The 18,434-nt window shown below is 51.9% G+C and overlaps 1 protein-coding gene across 8 annotated transcripts in view; it reads left to right on the top strand.

The window, feature by feature from the left end:
• MAP4 (microtubule associated protein 4) overlaps positions 1-18,434 on the top strand; it is a 145,785-nt gene that overhangs the window by 94,503 nt on the left and 32,848 nt on the right. For 6 of the 8 annotated variants that reach the window (XM_058831469.1, XM_058831473.1, XM_058831472.1 and 3 more), the window contains exon 13: positions 394-5,061. The exons of the other annotated variants lie outside the window; for them this stretch is intronic. In XM_058831469.1, coding sequence (XP_058687452.1) covers positions 394-5,061 — 4,668 coding nt within the window. The remainder of the gene's footprint in view (positions 1-393; positions 5,062-18,434) is intronic. 8 annotated transcript variants of the gene reach the window in all.

Raw genomic sequence — 18,434 nt, 5'->3', positions numbered from 1 at the left:
TCCCACTAAACTTCTGTTTTCCCACTCTGGAAGGATGCCAGCCAGAGATATAAAAAGGCTCTCTCTGATCTTGTCTTGCTGAGACAAAATGGATCCTTAATGCATTTTTAAAAAGCAGTGGCATGGTGTTTTTTGGTGGGGTAAGAGCCTGTGTCAGACTCGTGTTTAAGGAGCACTGGTGTGTGGATTTGGGGTGGATTGCACAGGTGTTGGGGTAAATACCTGCCCTGGGCCTCTCAGGGTGGCTCTGGTGTGATTCCAGTGCTGGGAAATCTGCACATCTGCCTGTATGGCCTGTTTGAGAGGGCTGCAGTCCCACCCAGAATATATTTATTATTTCTTTTATCCAGCAAATAGCGGCCTTGATGTTTGAGCAGGCTTCCTGTATTCCAGGTCTTCCCACTGCACAAGTCAGGCAAGCTCCCAAATCCAGGGACCGCGGGTTTGGCAGAGCAAAACCTGCCCCAGTGCCTCTCACAGATGTGCCAGAGGAGCATCCTGTAGGTCTCCCACAGCAGAAGAGTCCTGAGCCCAGAGCAGATCCCTGTTCCACAGTGGAGCTTGGCTGTGGTGCTGGAACATCCCCTCGCTTTAGGGTTCCTCACAAAAAGGCCACCAGTGTCCCCAAGGAGCCTGTGGAGAGCTGCAGAGATCCCTCCCAGGAAAGCTGGGATTTGGAAGGTGCCGTGGTGAAGAAAAAGAAAAAGAAACCCAAACAAAGGAGAAACCAGCTGCCAAGAGGGATGGAGTTGTGGGAAGAGAATGGAGCAGGATCCAGAGCTGCCAGGAATGCTCCCTTTGGGCTGGAATGGCAGAATCCAGAGCCTGAGGGAACATCCTCAGGGAGCAGAGCTCTGGATGTGCCAAAAGATGCTAAAATAACAACTGGGAGTCATATCCTGGATGAGCAAAACGCCTTCCCAGTGCCAGCCCCGGGACAGCAGCCCCCAAAATCCGCTCTGCTGGATGCCAGAGCCCGGCAGGAAGCGAAAACAGAGGGAAGGAGAGGTGACAGCTGGATCCTGGAGTGTAAAGGCAAGAGCAGAGAGGTTCCCTCGGAGCAGAGGGGCAAGACTGAGGTGGAGGAATCTGCTCCAGTTTCAGGACCCAGCGAGCCCACGGAGAGAGATTTCCCCGGTAAAAGTGAAAGGAGGGAGCACAAGGAGTCAAGAGGAGCTGACTTGACAGTACATGAGAGCAAAGCAGGAACTCCCTTACAGACCAAACCTTTGGAATTGCCCCTTTCCCATAAAAATAAAGAGCCTAAAACCTCATCTCCAGGGCAGGAAGCACCCAGTGGCTCTGTGCATCAGCTTTCCCTGGAAACAGCAGCCAAGAAAAACAGGGAAAAAAGCAACGGGGTTGGAAAGGAACACCTCAAACAGCCTCACCTGGAGGACAAGCTCCCTGCAGAGCCAAAGGCAGCTGGAGGAAGTGAAACAGGGTCAGAGGGAGGGCTGAAGACCCCAAGAGATGCTCCTGGAGCTCCTGTTCCAGCTTCGCTTTCAGCAAAGCTTGGGGAGGTTCCAGCTGTGCAGGGCAGAAGGGCTGAGGGTGTCCCTGATGCTCCCAAACATCCCTCCCCTGGTGGGGCAGGGGGCTGGGGTGGGGCAGATTCCCCAGATCCAAACCCAGGGAAAGGATCCCCTGCTCCAGAGCAGAGGGCTGGGAAAGATCCCAGCTCCACACACGGGGTGGACAGGCCTAAAAAAAAGCGCAGCGAAGGGAAAGGCAAAAGAATAAAAAGCTTCTCGGAGCAGATGGTGCTGGCAGAGGATGGAGGCAAATTCACTGAGGGAGGGAGGACAGGTGAGGATGGGAAGGAAGCAGTTTATCCTGAAAATGGTCAGGGGGTTCCTGCCAGAGGACACCCAGCAGCCAGCGCTACAGACAAGCCCAAAAAAAGAGGCAGCGATGGAAGGAGCAAAAAAGGGGAAAGGAGCTTTTTCCAGCAGCCTTTCCTTGAGAGTAAAATGGATGCAGGGAGTTTTCCTGAGGTGGCTGGTAAGGTGAGGGAGGGCAGTGATGAGGGCAGAGCAGGGGGCTCTGTCCCTGCTGGGGGCTTGCAGGAAAACGCAGCTAAAACACAAAGATCAATTGAGCTGAGACCGGAGAAACCGAAAGAAAATGTTGGGAAACCTGGAACAGCTGATTTGAGAGCTTTAGACCAAACTTTGCTGCTGGAGAAGAGCAAAGAGGAAGCCAAAATTCCTGCTCTGGCTGCCACCACGAGCCTGACAGAAGAGGTGGATTTGGTTGGGAAAGGCAGAGAGGCCGGAGGTGGCGCAGGGCTGGCAGAGAAAGGCAGGAAAAGGAGCAGTGATGGGAGGAGGAAGGAGGCTGAGCACAGCCCCTGGGGGCAGGCAGCTGTCCCCGGTGCTGGGGGGGACAGCAGCCAGCAGCAGGAGCCTGGGAACAGGAAGGAAACGAGCCTGGAGAAGGAGAAGGGATCTGGTTTGCAAAGAGAGAGGTTGGCGGAGGAGCTGGGGAAGCCCAAAATCCAGAGTGGCAGTGGGAGCTTCTCTGAGCTGCCAAATCTTTCAGGCCAGAAACCAGAGATTTCAGAGGCAGAAATTGGCAGTGTTAAAGAAACTTGGCCCATGAATAGAGGGAAGGAAGCAGAGAAATCCCATCCTCTCCCAGAACACAGGGCAGGGATGCACAGTCCCAGCAGGGAACTGGGGATGGACAAGGCCAAGAGTAAAAGCAGAGATGGGAAAGGCAAAAAGGCTGAGCACAGACCTGAGCTGCAGCCAGGCAATGTCCCTGCAGTGGGACACAGCCAGCAAACTCAGGCTGAGAAAGGCAAAGAGAATTCCAGGACTCCAGCAGGTCACCTGCCTGATCCTGCCAAGGTAGAGACTCCTGCTTTGCCCCTGGAGCCAGGGAAATCACACCCAGGTGATGAGGAGGAACACAGAAAGGGGGAGCCTGAGCCACAGCAGCCTTTTCTGCTGGAGCATAAAGCAGGAGCAGGGATGTTCCCTCCTCCTGGCCTGGAGATCAGGGACAAACCTGAGGCAGGAGGTGCCAGTCCTTGCAGCAGGAATAAAAATTCTGTCCCAGAGCATCCAGCAGTGTCAGATCCCAGCCTGGCCCCAGTCACTGAGAGATCTAAAAAGAGGGGTTATGATGGAAGCAGTAAAAAGGCTAAAAATGCTTCCAGGCATGTTCCTCTAGAGGCAAATCCAGAGAGGAGTGAAGCACAGCCTCCCCTGGGATCTGGGCTGGGATGTGGGATGGAAGACACAGATTTTGTAGATGAAAACAGAAACATTAAAAACTTTCCCACTGGCCCTCAAAGACTCTGGAATAATAAAAGAAGTGACTTGAAATCCGTGGCTCAGAGCACAGCAAGTGGTGCTGGGGGTGATGCTCCCTGTGACCTCCCAAAGCAGAGGGAAGGGGCTGCAGGGGCTGGGGGCCTTCCTCCTCCTCCTCCTCTTCCTCTGGAAGCAGAGAACAGCAGCAAGGAGCCTGGAGCTGGTGCTGAGAAGGAGATGCAGAGGTGCCATGAGCAGCCCCTCAGCCTGGGACACAAAGAACCTGCCCAAGACGTGTCACAGAGAGGTGGCAAAAGCAGAGAGGCTGAGGTGTCACACAGAGGCCAGCCCAAGGACAAAAGTGACCTTTCCCCCGAGGCAAAGGTGGATGATAAAGAAACAAAACCTTCTGATGAGAAGCCCAGCAGTGCCAGGGCTCCCTCGGAGGAAGGAGCAGCCGTGGGGGGCACAGGGGGAGCAGAGACCCCCAGAGCAGAGAGGGGCACTGGGAGCCTTCCCCCAGCCCCTGCAGGGACCCCTCCCAGCACTGGGATCAGTTCCCCATCTGCAGAGACCCCTCCCAGCACTGGGATCATTTCCCCAGCCCCTGCAGAGACCCCTCCCAGCACTGGGATCATTTCCCCACCTGCAGAGACCCCTCCCAGCACTGGGATCATTTCCCCATCTGCAGAGACCCCTCCCAGCACTGGGATCATTTCCCCATCTCCTCCAGCCATGTCCCAGGCTGTGCCAGGAGCTGGGATGGACAGGAAAGCTGGAGGGGACACAAGGAGCGAGCAGAGCTCACCCCAACACCGGGGCACTGAGCCTCAGGGTGCTGGCCCTCGTGGGACATCTGCCCAAACCACCCAGAAACAGCCCAAAGAGAGCAGAAAAGGGCCCTGGCAGCCTGCAGAGGAGGGCCCTGCTCCTGCTGCTGAGGCTCTCATGAAGGATGCTCCTCGTGGAGGAGAGCTTCTCCTGAAGGACACTCTGGTGCCAGAGTCTGAGCTGGAGAAACCTCAAGACAAAACCAAAGAAAAGGATTCTCGAGACACAAATAAAGAAACTCAAGATACAGCTAAAGAAAAGGAGTCTCAGGACACAACTAAAGAAAAGAAACCTCAAGAATTAACTAAAGAGAAAAAATCTCAAGACATAACCAAAGAGAAGGAACCTCAAGAAGTAACTAAAGAAAAGGAATCTCAGGACACAACTAGAGAAAAGAAACCTCAAGAATTAACTAAAGAAAAGGAATCTCAAGAAATAACTAAAGAAAAGGAATCTCAAGGAATAACTAAAGAAAAGGAATCTCAAGGAATAACTAAAGAGAAGGAATCTCAAGGAATAACTAAAGAAAAGGAACCTCAAGACATAACCAAAGAGAAGGAATCTCAAGGAATAACTAAAGAGAAGGAGTGTCAGGACATAACTAAAGAAAAGGAACCTCAAGATATAACCAAAGAGAAGGAACCTCAAGACATAACCAAAGAGAAGGAACCTCAAGAAATAACTAAAGAGAAGGAATCTCAAGGAATAACTAAAGAGAAGGAACCTCAAGACATAACCAAAGAGAAGGAATCTCAAGGAATAACTAAAGAGAAGGAATCTCAAGCCCCAAGTAAAGAAACAGAAGAATGTGAACAGAAAGCAGTGAAAGAGGCAAAGAAAGAGAGATTGAAGGCAGCAGAGCAGCTCAAGGGCTACATGAGACCCACCAAGGCCCGGGGGGTGCCAGCCCTGGTGGCCAGGCCAGCGCTGGCCAGAGCTGGTCCCCGGCAGGCGCGGCAGGACAGAGGTGTGTGAGTGGCCAGGGACAGAACTGTGTCCCTGCCTGGCCTTGAGCCTCATCCTGCTGTGGCATGAGGGGTGTGTGCTGCTCTCAGGGGCTCTGGGGATGCTTGCCTGGCTGATGGTGCTGGTTCCAGAGCTCCACGTTGGGGTTTGGTTTGTTCGGAGCGAGTTCTGCAAATCCTGGGCAGTGTTTGGGGGAATTTGCAGTCCTGGAGGTGGAGCTGCCTTGGATTCTGCCTCCTGAGGCTGCTCAGGGATGCAGGATGCCAGGGCAGGGAATGTTGTGTCCCTGTTTTGGCAGGCTCTGGCTTTATCCCACCTCAACTGCATCCCCTTCTCCTCCTGCAGCTGCTTTGGCTTGAGCCTCCTTGAGCCACTTCATCCACAAAATGTGTTTCTTTCTAGAATCAGAACCTTTTCCAAAGCAGCTCTAACAAAACAATGGTGGGGCTGATGTAAATTTTGGGACTTTATCCCTGTCAGGAGACTTTGGATGGGCTGGTCAGCATCCAGGGCTGGGCACCCTGGCTCTTCTCCAGGGAACAAGGTCCCTGTGCTCATAGGAAATGAGCTGGAATTCATCCCATAGAACTGAACCCAGTTCTTAGAAATTTTAAACTACGGCTAGAGATGAAATTACAAATATTCTTGTACTTGTGCTCATTCTGAAGCTTCCCCAGAAAGAGTTGGCATCTCTGTGAACCCCACTCTGCCGAGATGGGCCGGGAAGTTTTTCCCTGCCCTCAGGTGCTCTCCATTTTTGCCTTGTCATCAGCCATGAAAGTTTGTTGCTGTTCCTGCAGAGTTTCTTGCTGCCAGTTTGCATGATGCAGCCACTAACTCACCAGACCCCGAGCTCCAGAGTGCCTTAACATGCTGCTGGGGTTTTTGAGAGGTTTTGTAATTTTAATGAGTGTTGCATAACCTGGTGTAGTTCTATTTTAGTGGAAATGGTGTTCTCTGCATGAACCTGTGCCTGCAGAAGTGATGCTCTTTGCTGCATGATGCAACAAAACAAAGGGAAAGCTGAAGGCAGCATCTTTTACAAAACCAACATTTCTTCAAAGCCTTTCCATTGTCTGCCAGGAGTTTTGGAAAGAAAAGCTCCTCCTGAACATCTTGCACGGATTGGAGGAGCTCTGGCTCAGAGTAGCACTGCAGCCTGGAGTAAATTGGCACAAACTTTGCACCTGGAAGTTGTCCTGGTGTGAGTTTACTCAGGGCTTTGGTAACCTTCCACTGCTTTCCTCCTTTCAGCACTTTGTAGAGTCAGCACTTTGAAGAGTTTGCTTTGTTGAGGTTTCTCAGAGGGGCTCAGAAGGTCCAGCTCTGAATTCCCCCAGAGGGTGTGAGGCACTGCCCAGCTCCAGCCCTGCCAGAGCTCCAGGACATCCCTCAGGGATGCCCTGGGATTGTTGGGGTGCAGGGCCAGGAGCTGGATCAGTGATCCCTGTGGGTCACTCCCAGCTCAGGAGCTGCCACAGTTCCATGGCTGAGTTGTTTTGGAGCTCTTGGTGCCGTGTTCCCACAGATCCAGAATCCCAGGATCATTAGGGTTGGAATTCTGTGCCCAATCCCCACCAGAGCCCTGAGTGCCACATCCAGCCCTTCCTTGGGCCCCTCCAGGGCTGGACTCTCCAAGCCTCCCTGAGCAGCCCATTCCCAGAGATGCAGATCCATGAGTGAGGCTGTTGTCTCCATTTTCCCCATGCCTGGCCCTGCATGGAACATCTGCTCCACGAGCTGCAAACCCCCACGAGGCCTGGCTGCATCCCTCAGCTGGCACCAGTGGTGTGGAAGTGCCCAGAGCTCCGTGAAGGGAAAGGTGCTGAGATCCCTGACTGTGCTCACAGAATCAGGGAATTGTTCAGCTTGGAAAAGTCCAGCCTTTAACCCCAGCACTGCCCAGGCCACCACGTTCCCCAGTGCCACCTCCACACGTTTTCTGACTGTTTCCAGGGCTGGTGGTTGCAGGGATCTGGGAGCTGGCTGTGGAAGTCCAGCTGTCACAGGGTCTGGGTGGCATCTTTCATTTCATCCATGTCATTTTTCATTTCATTGATGTTGCTGGGTGACATTTCTTTCATCCCCTCCATGTGCCTGTTTGTGCTCCTGTCGTGTGGCAGTGGCACGCTCAGGGCTTTGGAACCTTTAGCCCTTGCCACACCTTGGCCAACACCTCACCTGTGACTGTCAGGCAGGACTGGGAGGTTCCCACTCCACACCTGGTACCCTCACAGGATCCTGGAATGGGTTGGGTTGGGTTAGGAGGGACCTTCAGGATCATCCAGAGCCACCCCAGCCATGGCAGGGACACCTCCCACCATCCCAGGCTGCTCCAAACCCCATCCAGCCTGGCCTTGGGCACTGCCAGGGATCCAGGGGCAGCCCCAGCTGCTCTGGGAATTCCATCCCAGCCAGGAATTCCTTCCCAATATCCCATCCAAGCACTGGGAGCCATTCCCTGTGTCCTGTCCCTCCATCCCTTGTCCCTTTCCATCTTTGTTTCTTTCCCCTGGTGGGCAGGCTGTGATTTACTCCCAACTGAGGCATTTTGGAGGATCTCCTGTTAAAGTTCAGTGGTGAAATCTCTTTAGGCAGGCTCCCATGTCCTACACTGTGTGTTCCAGGATAACAGGATGCTTCCCTAAAAACATCAGCTCCTGTCTGTGCTGCTAAAATAGGTCCCAGTGTTGTGATCCAGCTCCCTCGGGAGTCATGGCAACTGTGATGCTTCAGATTCCTCTCTCTGACGGAAGCTGGATCCATCTCCTGGAAATTAGGCCTTGCACACTTCTGTAATTTTATTTTTTTTTTTCTATTTTTGACTGTGCAGCTTAAGGAACATTGGCTATAAGGCTGATCATGCAATTCTTGAATTTAATTCCCTTATCCCTCTTTTGGGTTTATTTGAGGTTCTCATTGTTGTCGTTGCCATTGGAAGAACTGCCCCAGAGCCTCCTGGAAAATTATTTTATACTTTTTAATGTCAGGAGGCAGCTGAGCTGATAACAGAAACACGACAGGCATTATCAGCCTTTACAATGGGACCAAACCTTTGTGTGAATTAAAACTCAGTTTGGGAATTAGAGATGACAGTGTGGGTCCTAAATCCTCTATTTCCAAGGAGGTGCCTTGGCTGGGTGCTGGGGATGGTTGAGGGGGAAATGATGGGAAATGAAATTGGGCTGTTGGATTCTGATCTGCTGCTGACATCCCCCTCCACTCCTCAAGCTCTATTTCCGAGGGAAACTTGCAAAAGATATATTTTTTCTTCAATCTGTCCTTGAAGAATAGTGGATTTAAAAAAAAAAAAGAAATTAATTTGTTTCAGTGTTTGGGGGCTGTATCCTCTTATGGATTTTGATTTGCATAAGCTGTTCAGCCCAGGATCCCAGTGCTCATTGCACAACTCAGTCTGCTCCTGAATTACTGCCCCAAATGGGGGCTGGGGGGGTCTCTTGGAGCGCTCATCTCATTCCTGGATCCCTCTTTCCTTCCATCCATCCCCATCCCTGTGGCTGCCTCCTGTCCCCAGCCCGTGCCAGCCTGCCACAGTCAGATTTCTCAACACTTTGTGTGCAAATCAAATACATTTAAAGGCAAGAAATGCCCATCCCTGTCTAATGAGAGGATTTGCTTTGCTTTTGCAGCCACAGTGAAGCTCTTGCTGTAAATATTTTCTTTTCCTGCCCGGTTACCATTATTTGAAGTGGGTCTAGCTTTTGCACAGTAAAATAATATCAGGTTTGTAGTTCTCCTGTGGGACCCCAGACTGTAATTGGGTTTGTCTGACAGGAATTCATCAGCTAATTAACGTTGTGTTAATCGGGCCAGGGGCTGGAGGATGTGTAGGTGCAGCCAGTCATCCTGAGATCATCAGCACAAATCGTGGTGCAGGAGCTGGTAATGACAGAGCAGCTTTGGAAACGCTCAGTGACGTCATATTGCAGCCTGTTCATTAATTAAAGACCTGCTAATTGTCCCAGAGGGGTGTGTGGGGGAGCTGAGCCCCTCAGGTCTGTGAGTGTTCCAGGGCTTTGTGAGGAGCCCTTGGTCCCAGCCCTGGAGCCAGCCTGGTACAGCTTGAGCAGGAGCTTTAGTGCAGGTGCTGCTTCTGGCCCTGCCTGGAGGCTGAGCTGAGCTCACAGGATGTTTTTCCAGAGGTGCAGCTCTGCAGTGTTGGGTGCTCAGGGGACTCTGGTGCAACAGGAACGCAGAATCCCAAATGGTTTGTGTTGGAAAGAACCTCAAACCTCACCCAGAGCCACCCCAGCCATGGCAGGGACACCTCCCACCATCCCAGGCTGCTCCAAACCCGTCCAGCCTGGCCTTGGGCACTGCCAGGGATCCAGGGGCAGCCCCAGCTGCTCTGGGAATTCCATCCCAGCCAGGAATTCCTTCCCAATATCCCATCTAAAGCCACCCTCCTGTCCTGTCCCACCCACAGCTCTCTGTTCTTCCCAGGTTGCCCAGACCAGCTGGATCCCAGAGCAGATCCCTGCTTTTTCCCAGCTGCTTTCCTGCCCTGTTTCCTACCCAGTTCCTGGTTTCTCTCCAGCTGGATGCAGCCCTGCCCAGCTCTCCCTTGGCCAGGCTTCCTGTGCTTGATTTCCTTCCTTTATTTTATATTCCTGCTCATCCTTGATTTTCAAGAAAAGCTGGGAGTGAAACAAATCCACTTCTGGCTGCAGATTGTGCCAGGCTGAGGCTGCTGACCACATTTGGACAGTGATGCTGTTTAACTTTCTGGGGAAATCTGAATTCCAGGCATCTTTTCCTGGCTGATGTCTGTGGCTTGTGCATCATTTGGTGAATTTTGTGTTGCCTCTTCTCGGTTTCCACTATCAAATACCCCCACAATGAGCAAATATTGAGTTGGAAGCACTCTGAGCGTGTTTGATTTCTGGTTTTGGCTGATCTCTGGTTTTTGATGTAAATTCCAAAGCAGGATTTGATCTGTAAATGACCCGTCCTATAAAACACGAGGCTGTGTTTAAGGTTTGGACAGCTCCACACTTTTGCAATGCTCAGCTTAGGTTCTGGTGGTCAGAATCCTAAATATCCCAGTTTTATCCTTGAGCCTGGATTCTTGCAGCCTGTGGGAAGAAGTGAAGTGAGTTGAGCAGGGGTGTCAGGCTGCTTCCACAGCCCATCTGTGTGTGTGTGAGCACAGGGGGCAGGGGCTGTGGAAATCCCAATTTCCTGGACACCCAGAGCTTGCCTCGTGCCTCTGATTGCTGTTCTTGGTAATAACTCTTAATTAGAGACCACACCAACGAGGCTGGCACGGAGGAGCTCATCATCCTGGGAAGTGATGTTGCCTTAGAAACCAGCACAAGAGGCTGCACAGAAACGATTCTGTTAGATTAAAGCAAAGGAAAAAAAAAAACCCAGAGCATTAGCAGGGATAAGTAATAGCTTCGGGAGTGAGGCAAAAATAGAAGCACTAGGCTGATTCATCTGCTGAGGCTGGGAGGCTGCAGATTGGGTAGCAGAGCTGACGTGGGATGTAGCGATCTCCGCCCGCTGCGGGGACTGGCACAGCCCAGTTCCACCTGGAGCAGCCCAGGGAGGGCACAGGCATCCCTTGGGAATGGCTGTCCTTGGAAAAGGATCAGCCAGAGCATCCCAGGAGATGGGAGTGGCTGCAGGGGTGCTGGGTGATGGAGCTGGGACCGTGCTGGGTGTGTCAGCAGCACGGACAGGCTGATCTCTGCCTGCAGGGAAGGACAGGAGTTCATGGGGATGTAGGGATGTGAACAGGCAGGATAAACCCTTTCCTCCTGGAGACCAGGCTGCTCTCACCTCGGGGAGTTCATGGGGATGTAGGGATGTGAACAGGCAGGATAAACCCTTTCCTCTGGAGACCAGGCTGCTCTCACCTCGGGGAATTCCTGAGGATGTAGGGATGTGAACAGGCAGGATAAACCCTTTCCTCTGGAGACCAGGCTGCTCTCACCTCGGGGAGTTCATGGGGATGTAGGGATGTGAACAGGCAGGATAAACCCTTTCTCCTGGAGACCAGGCTGCTCTCACCTCGGGGAGTTCATGGGGATGGAAGGATGTGAACAGGCAGGATAAACCCTTTCCTCTGGAGACCAGGCTGCTCTCACCTCGGGGAGGGAGTGGGGATGTAAGGATGTGAACAGGCAGGATATAAACCCTTTCTCCTGGAGACCAGGCTGCTCTCACCTCGGGGAGGGAGTGGGGAGCTGCAGGCAGTGGGGGGAGCTGGACCAAGGCCTGATTTACAGGATCTTGTAGTGATGTCTGCTCCTGCCTGCCCTGAAAGGTGCTGGAGAGCCCAGAGGAGGGGAAAACTCCAGATCTGGTACCTGAAGAGTAGAACATCTTCCTCCACGTTGAACTGAGGGTAAAAGCAGTGATTGGGCTCCTTTGAGGGTATCTGACTCCCCCTTCCAGCCCAGCTCTGCTCCAGTGAGACCCTCCCTTACCTGAGCCACCTCTCAAAACCTGCCCAGCTCTGTGTTCAGAACATCCTTCCAGCCTTTCTGCCTCATTGTCCAGTTTGCATTTTAATTCTTCAGAATTGATTTATTTATTTTAGCTATTTTAAAGGTTTTTAAGAATTTAAGGTTTATGAGAATCTAAAGGACCAACAGGGAGCAAAGCCCTGGTGGGAGAGCTGCTGGTCACAGCTTGCTGGAAGAACATTGATAAATGGAAATGAAATGAAATTGGCTGGGTAAAAGATCTTTATCCAGGGCACTGGAGCTGGGATGGGGTCTGGGAGCAGCATGCAGTGGGCAGGAGGAAGCTGTTGGAAAGCTCTCAGTGGATGAACTCTGCATTACCTCCATTAATGTCCTGAGAGATTAAATACTGGGTGACTGTGGAGATTTTTCATAGCTAAGCATTCTCCTGCTTCCGAGCATCCCAGGTATTGACTGTGGTTCATTTCCTGCATTAGAAAATATTATTTAATAAAGCAGCAGCAGAGGCTGGGACTGGCTGTACACTGACCTGGAATCAGCCTTTTCTTCCCTGTGATGTAAATCCCTTCCATCACCCTGGGCTCTGAAGTACCAGCCCCAAAATCAAAGAGGGTTTTCTCCTCTGTTAAAAAATGGTAGGTGTTTGCTTTCTTTTTTAAAAAAAAGAGATAAAAATCAAATATTAATCTTCTAGGTGGTTTCAGAGAGATTTAGAGGGCTGCCCTCGCTCCTGGGGAGCTTTAAGGGATCTGTGATGGATTGAGATTTCCTGTAACAAAAATCCTCAGGTTGGATTGAGTGAGCAATGGAGGAATAAGAGGAATTCCATGGGGTTAGAGGAACTCAGGGCCTGCCAGACTGGGGAGCAGAGTCAGTACTTTCAGAGTGAGCAAGTGCTTGCAAACATTAGTCCCACATCAGGGAGGAGGGAGAGCACGAGCCGTGAGCTGAGAGCCCATTTCCCACAGCAAGACACCTCAGAATATTTTAAAGCAGAAAAAAAATCATTGAGGCTCTTTGAGAAGTGAAGGTTGTGGGTGGAACTATTCTGGTTAATTAGAGGATGTCAGGAAAGATTCATATAACTTACAGTTCCTTAGTCATTGTTTTTAAATATAGCAGTGCCTTAAATCCCAAGCTTAAATACAAGCAGATAAATGTGTGGATTGTAGCATTTCTCACAGCAGGTTCAATTCAGGGGGCGTAGTGGAACTTGCAAGCTCTGGGTATAAAAATACATTTCTCTCAGTTCAACTTGAGCAGGGGAGGCCTTTTCCATGAGCTCTGAGGACATTTTCTCCAGGGTGGTTGGTGTGTTGTGACCCTGCTTCAGAGAGCAGAATCTGCCTCAGTCAAGGATTAAGCTGCACCAGACACTTAAGAATAAAAGCTGAATCTGCAGTTTGGTGTTAATGCAGCCTCTGAGCAACCTCCAGCCCAGTTTAAGCAGGGGAATGGTGTCCAAATCCAGGCTCCCAGCTGGAAAAGGTGGTTGAGGAGGGCACATCAGAGGTGGTTGAGGAGGGTTGGGATGGATCAACACAAAGTATGAGTGAAGTGTGACAGAAAAATCCACCTGCAACCAGGACAGCAAGCAATGAAAGTTTATATTTTTGTCAGCTGGGGCACAGGTTTGGCTTGTCTGGGAGATTCTGTGGACCCCAAGAGGCAGCTGTGTCAAAACACAGATATGTGGCACCTTTAAAACAGCTAATAATACTGTAAGATGTGTTCATGTTGAAAGAAAAAATATAATTGAAATGAATTTTGCTGTATTTGAGGCTCCAGGAGCTTTCCAAACATATCCCATCCCATCCTTTTCAGCTTTGTCCTCTTGCTTACGGGAATTGTGAAATCCTCATTACAGCAGGACTTGTGATCACTGTTGACTCCAAAAGAATATATTAAAATTCAGAGAAAACAAAGCCCTTGTGCTGAAAGAGCTCATTCTGCACTGTGCTTTTGGGGGGAGGGTGCCGTGCTTGGGTTTTGTTTGCGGGGGGAATCGCTGAGCTCGGCTCCTGCCCGTTCCTGGAACGCCTCATCAGCAGGAATTGATCCCAATAAAGGCATCGATCACAGCAGAGCAGAAAGGAGAGGCTGAAATCCCCCCCAGACCTGTCGGGACCCCCCCCAAAATCCGCTCACAGCAAAACCCTGAGCCGACCAAAGCCAAGGAGCCTCAACCCGGAGCCGTGCGCTCGCCTTCCCCGCGCGAATTCCTGAGGATTCTCCACAAAAGGATGCGAGCTGCCGCTTTCTTTTGAACTAGCGGCTGGCTGCAGCAAGAGGAGGCGACGGCGCAGGGGGTGGGGAGGACGAGGTTTTGTCACGGAACCGGGGGCACGCCGTGGCGTCACGGCAGCGAGCCCGGGCTGCGGAGCCAGCGGAGCCAGCGCGATGTCCCTGTCCGAGCAGCAGCACGACTACAGCCCGCTGGGCAAGGGGAAGAGCCCCGAGAGCTTCCCCACAGCCTTCCATCGCATGGAGTCCACCAAAGACTTGGGGAAAAGCGAATTCGAGTGGCAGAGGACGGAGGGGAAGCTGAACGAGATCGGCTTGAGCGTGAACACGGGGGGAACGATTAAGGATGGGCTGGTTAAGAACGTCGGTTTCACGGATGAGGACAAGCTGTGCTTCTTCGAGGGAAAATTAGACAAAGAGCTAAAAATAGCTCAGAAAGACAAAAGAGAAATTGAGGTGCCGGGGAAGAAATACCAGGCGGCTGCAGGTCACCTTGAGAGCTGGTCCTTGATTTCGGAGACGTTTCCTTCTGCAGAAGGGAGCTTCGGGAACCCCAAAGCCACCGATTTCCGCGTGGGACAGGCGGGAGCCGAGAAAACCGGTCCGGGGCTGGGTAAAAATGAAGCCATCACCGACCAAGAGAAAGCCGTGGGCAAGGCTGGCATGGAGAGCAAATGCCAGCCGGAGCCGAAGCTGCCCCATCTATCCGTGTCGGAGAGCGATGGCAGCAAATACATGAAGGAGCAGGAGATCAGTGTCTGGAACCCCAATTTCCACCCTGTCCTGCCCAACGACTCGGGGTCCAAAGAATCGGCCGTGAAGAAAGATGGAGCCCCCGGTTATTGCGTCCTCGGGGTGGTCAATGACAGCTACGGGCAGAGCGGGCTCTCTGCCCCCAGCGCCGCCGCCAAGGCGACCCCTCCGACCACCACGGTGGAGCTGGCCCAGGACGAGTCGAAAAGCAGCGAGCTGAGCGAGAGCCCCGAGCTGGAGGAGGAGATGGAGGAGCAGCTGGGCTCTGAGGGCAGTTTGCTGGCCAGGGCTGCCCACCAGAGGAAGGCGATGAGGCGTGCGATGTCAGAGTGCTCTCACTTGTCGGTGCCCCTAACCCTTAACCTGGCCGATAAATACCCTGAGCCGGTGCTTAGAGAAGACGTCGCCACTGGGCTGCTCTCTCCTAATAGCAGCCTGACCCAGAGCCGCAGCCCCACGGCCGGCAAGCCCAGCGCCCCGATGAAGAGGTCGCTGACGGAGGAAGCGGCGGCCGCCGCCGGCCCCGCAGCCCCGGGCAGCCCCGGCCCCTCGGCGCAGCCCCCGGCCCCGCCGCCCGAGGAACCGGCGGCCAAGAAACGCGAGGAGTGCAACGGCAGCAACTCGCTGAAAAAAGAGCTGGGCAGCCCCAACGTGTTCCACAGCAAGCTGGAGCAGATCCCTGAGCTCGGCAGCCAGGACAAAGAGCGGCAGCAGGACAAGAGGGACAAGAGGGACGGCGGCGATGGAGCGCCGGGGCTCGATGCTCCCAAAAGCAAAGGCGCCGAGCCGGAGCCCGGCAAAGCGGCTCCTCTGGAAAGAAAAGAAATGGAGGTCAGCAATGTGCAGAGCTCTCCCTCTCCAAAGCAAGGAGATTTAGCACGTGATGGTATGTTAATAATTTCTACCTCGCCGGGCAGGGAGCGGACAGGAGCTGGGAAGTGCCCGGTGACTTCGGAGCCCGGGAGCGCCGGGAGGGCGCAGGGGGCACCGGAGACACCGGCAGGCAGAGCAAAGGAGGGGTTTTCACACAGATAAAAATAGAGGGGAAAGGGGGAAAATGAATTATCCAGCGTCAGCTGTCAGTGGCTCGTTGGGATGCTAAACTTGAGCGATGGATTTTCCAACCCGTGGCATCCCCAGCGGTCCCCGGCCGTGCCCTCCTGCCACCCCTCCCCAGAGCTGAGCTACCCCCTGGTCATGAGCTGCATTGTGAGAGCAAAAGTTAAAACCTTTCAGCCCCTGCCAAAAAAAAATCTGTGGATTGTGCTTTTCCCGTAAGCTTCTGGCACCTTTTGCTGTTTCTGTTTGAGGGGAGCACAAGAGTGATGATGGGTGGAATGATTTATGGAGTTAAGCTCTTCCCGGTGCTGAAATTCAAAGTGGAATTTCCCTGTCGCTTTCTGGAAGCTCTTTCCCAAAACCCCTCGTTTGAATGGAGCCGTTCCCATTCCAAGGGTCAATAGCAGCTTGTTGTATTCTGTGGGGTTTGTTGTTTCAATAGTGCTGTGGTGTATGAGGTCACTCTTCCCGGATTTAAAATCTGTGAGAAGAGTAGTTAATCTTTGTTCTCCCGCCTGGAACAACATCCCTGTGTCCCCCTTGCCAGCCCCAGCCAGCAATAAACCTGCTTTTTTCCCAGATTTTGGATGGCACCACGGTGTTTGTGCTTTGTCTGTGGCCCCCATTAACGAGAGGAGAGGAAAATGTGTCAGGGGATAAAGACAAAAGATTTGCAAGGGAATTTTTTGCATCCTTTCGTTTGCCCCTCGGAGGAGCGATGTGAAATGGAAACCGTCCCGTGGTCAGGGAGGGTAAAACAGGGCTGTGCAGAGGGGTGAGCTCCTCAGCTGAACCCCAAAACACTCGGGGCAGGCAGGGCAGTCCTGTGGGGGCTGTGCTCACACAGCCCTGGATTTCTTCTCCTCTGCCTTTGTGGTGTGTGAGTGACACCCCATGGTCACTCAGGCGGCTCTCGCTGGCTCCGGCCATCGCCCTGCAACCAGCGCTCACTCACCACTGCCGGGTGTAATTAGCGTTCTCTAATCATCAGGTTTCTCTAATTATTTCTCTAAGATGCTTCAGTTTCCAGTCTCCTGTTTGGGAAGCTGTGGAACAAGGTTTGGGCAGTACAGACTCCCCTCTGTGATGTTCCTCACGTGTCTCACCTTTTCATGAAGCGCAGAATCCCAGCGTGGGCTGCGCTGGAGGGACCTCAAAACCCACCCAGAGCCACCCCTGCCATGGCAGGGACACTTTCCACCATCCCAGGCTGCTCCAAACCCCATCCAGCCTGGCTTTGGACACTTCCAGGGATCCAGGGGTGTTGAGGATGGGGAGATTCTTCCCTTTCCATCCTCTCTGTTGTTCCCTGGTTCCTCAGGCTTGGCTCAGGGGACAGATTTGAAGCTCTGGGGTGGTGGCAGCAGCTCAGGAGCGCAGCCCTGGTTCCTTGGAGGCTGAGCAGAGCTCCTGGCAGGCAGGTGGGAACCACTGGCTGCCCTGAGGGGGTCACAGGGAGGTCCTGGCTCCAGCCAAGGTCGGACAGGACACCCAGGGATGTTCCCTGAGGCTCCCTCGTGGTCACCTGGGCTTGATTTTGTACCTGAACCTTGGAGGGTCATCAGTTACCTTGGGAACTGAAACATGTAAAGAGAGTAAAGAGATGTTGGCAGCAAATGTGAAGCAGAAAAAAACCCCAAAATTACATATTTGTGCACACCTTTCATGTCACAGAGTTCTCAGGGTGAGGGGGTTTGCCCCTCACAGAGTTTCGGGGCATTGCTGACATCTTTTGTGTCCCAGGTTTTTTGGGGTTTGATGGCACCTTTCATGCCACACTTTGAGGGGTTTGCTGATACTTTTGCTGTCCCAGGTTTTTTGGGGTTTGCTGATACTTTTGCTGTCCCAGGTTTTTTGGGGTGGTGGTGTTTGCTGACACTTCCCACATCCCAGTTTTTGGGAATTGCTGACGCCTGCCCTGACACCAAGGTTTAACTACAAGACAAATCAGCAACAAAGTTCATATTTTGGGTAACTGGGAACCCAAATTTGGCTTGGCTGTCTGAAAGCACAGCTCTGTGGGATCTTTAAATCAGACAAACATTTAAAACCTCATCTGAAGTGGATTGACATGTTTTCCCCAGAGGGGCTGAGCATCAGTGATGGAAAGGTCACTGAGATGGGAGCGCTCCGAGTGTTCTGGCTGAGTTGTGTTTTGCAGATGGTTTATTCAGATTGCCAAGGGTTTTTGTTGGTTTTTTTTAGCATTTGGTTTAAAATTTTGCTCTCACAATCTTTATTATAAAAGCTTGTTTGTTGTCCTTACAACCACAGGTCTGGGTGAGCTGATAAAGAGATAACTGAGCTGGCAGAGCTCTCACAGGCATGAATATCATAGAATTTAAAAACATATTTTCTACTCTTTGTAATTTTTAGTCTTTTAATCTCTGGATTTATCCTCTCCTGGAAGCAAACAAAGCAACAAAATGTTTTCTGTATGTGCAGTTTAGAGGATTTTTCAGAATGCAAGAGAAGCCAAAGAGAAATTGCTCAGATGTTCCTGAAAAGCTTTCAGACTTTCTGTGCTGAGGATTTTTCCCTCTCCCCTGTTAATCAATCATTTATAGTAAAAATAACTCTCCCAGCAGGCAGTGCTGGCTGGAAGGTGGAGCTGATGTTAAATCTAAATCTGAATACTGTAAAGAATTGTTCAACCTCATCCAAATAATTTATATGGTATCTCCACTTAAAGCAGATTTCCTTGGTTCTGCCCACCCAGGATTGTGGGATTTTTTGCTAAAGATCTGCTCCTCTTGTGTTCTTTTAATAGAAAAGAATTTGTAGAATTGTACATAAAACTTCTCTTGCTTGCAGACAGGTGGGTGTTGGTGTGATCACAGAATCCCAGGATGGTTTGACTGGA

The sequence above is a fragment of the Poecile atricapillus genome, chromosome 2 (genome assembly GCF_030490865.1).
Source record: "Poecile atricapillus isolate bPoeAtr1 chromosome 2, bPoeAtr1.hap1, whole genome shotgun sequence".
NCBI classification, from domain to species: Eukaryota; Metazoa; Chordata; class Aves; order Passeriformes; family Paridae; genus Poecile; species Poecile atricapillus.
Note: the sequence above shows the minus strand (reverse complement) of the source record. Positions and strands in the feature narration are given on the sequence as shown.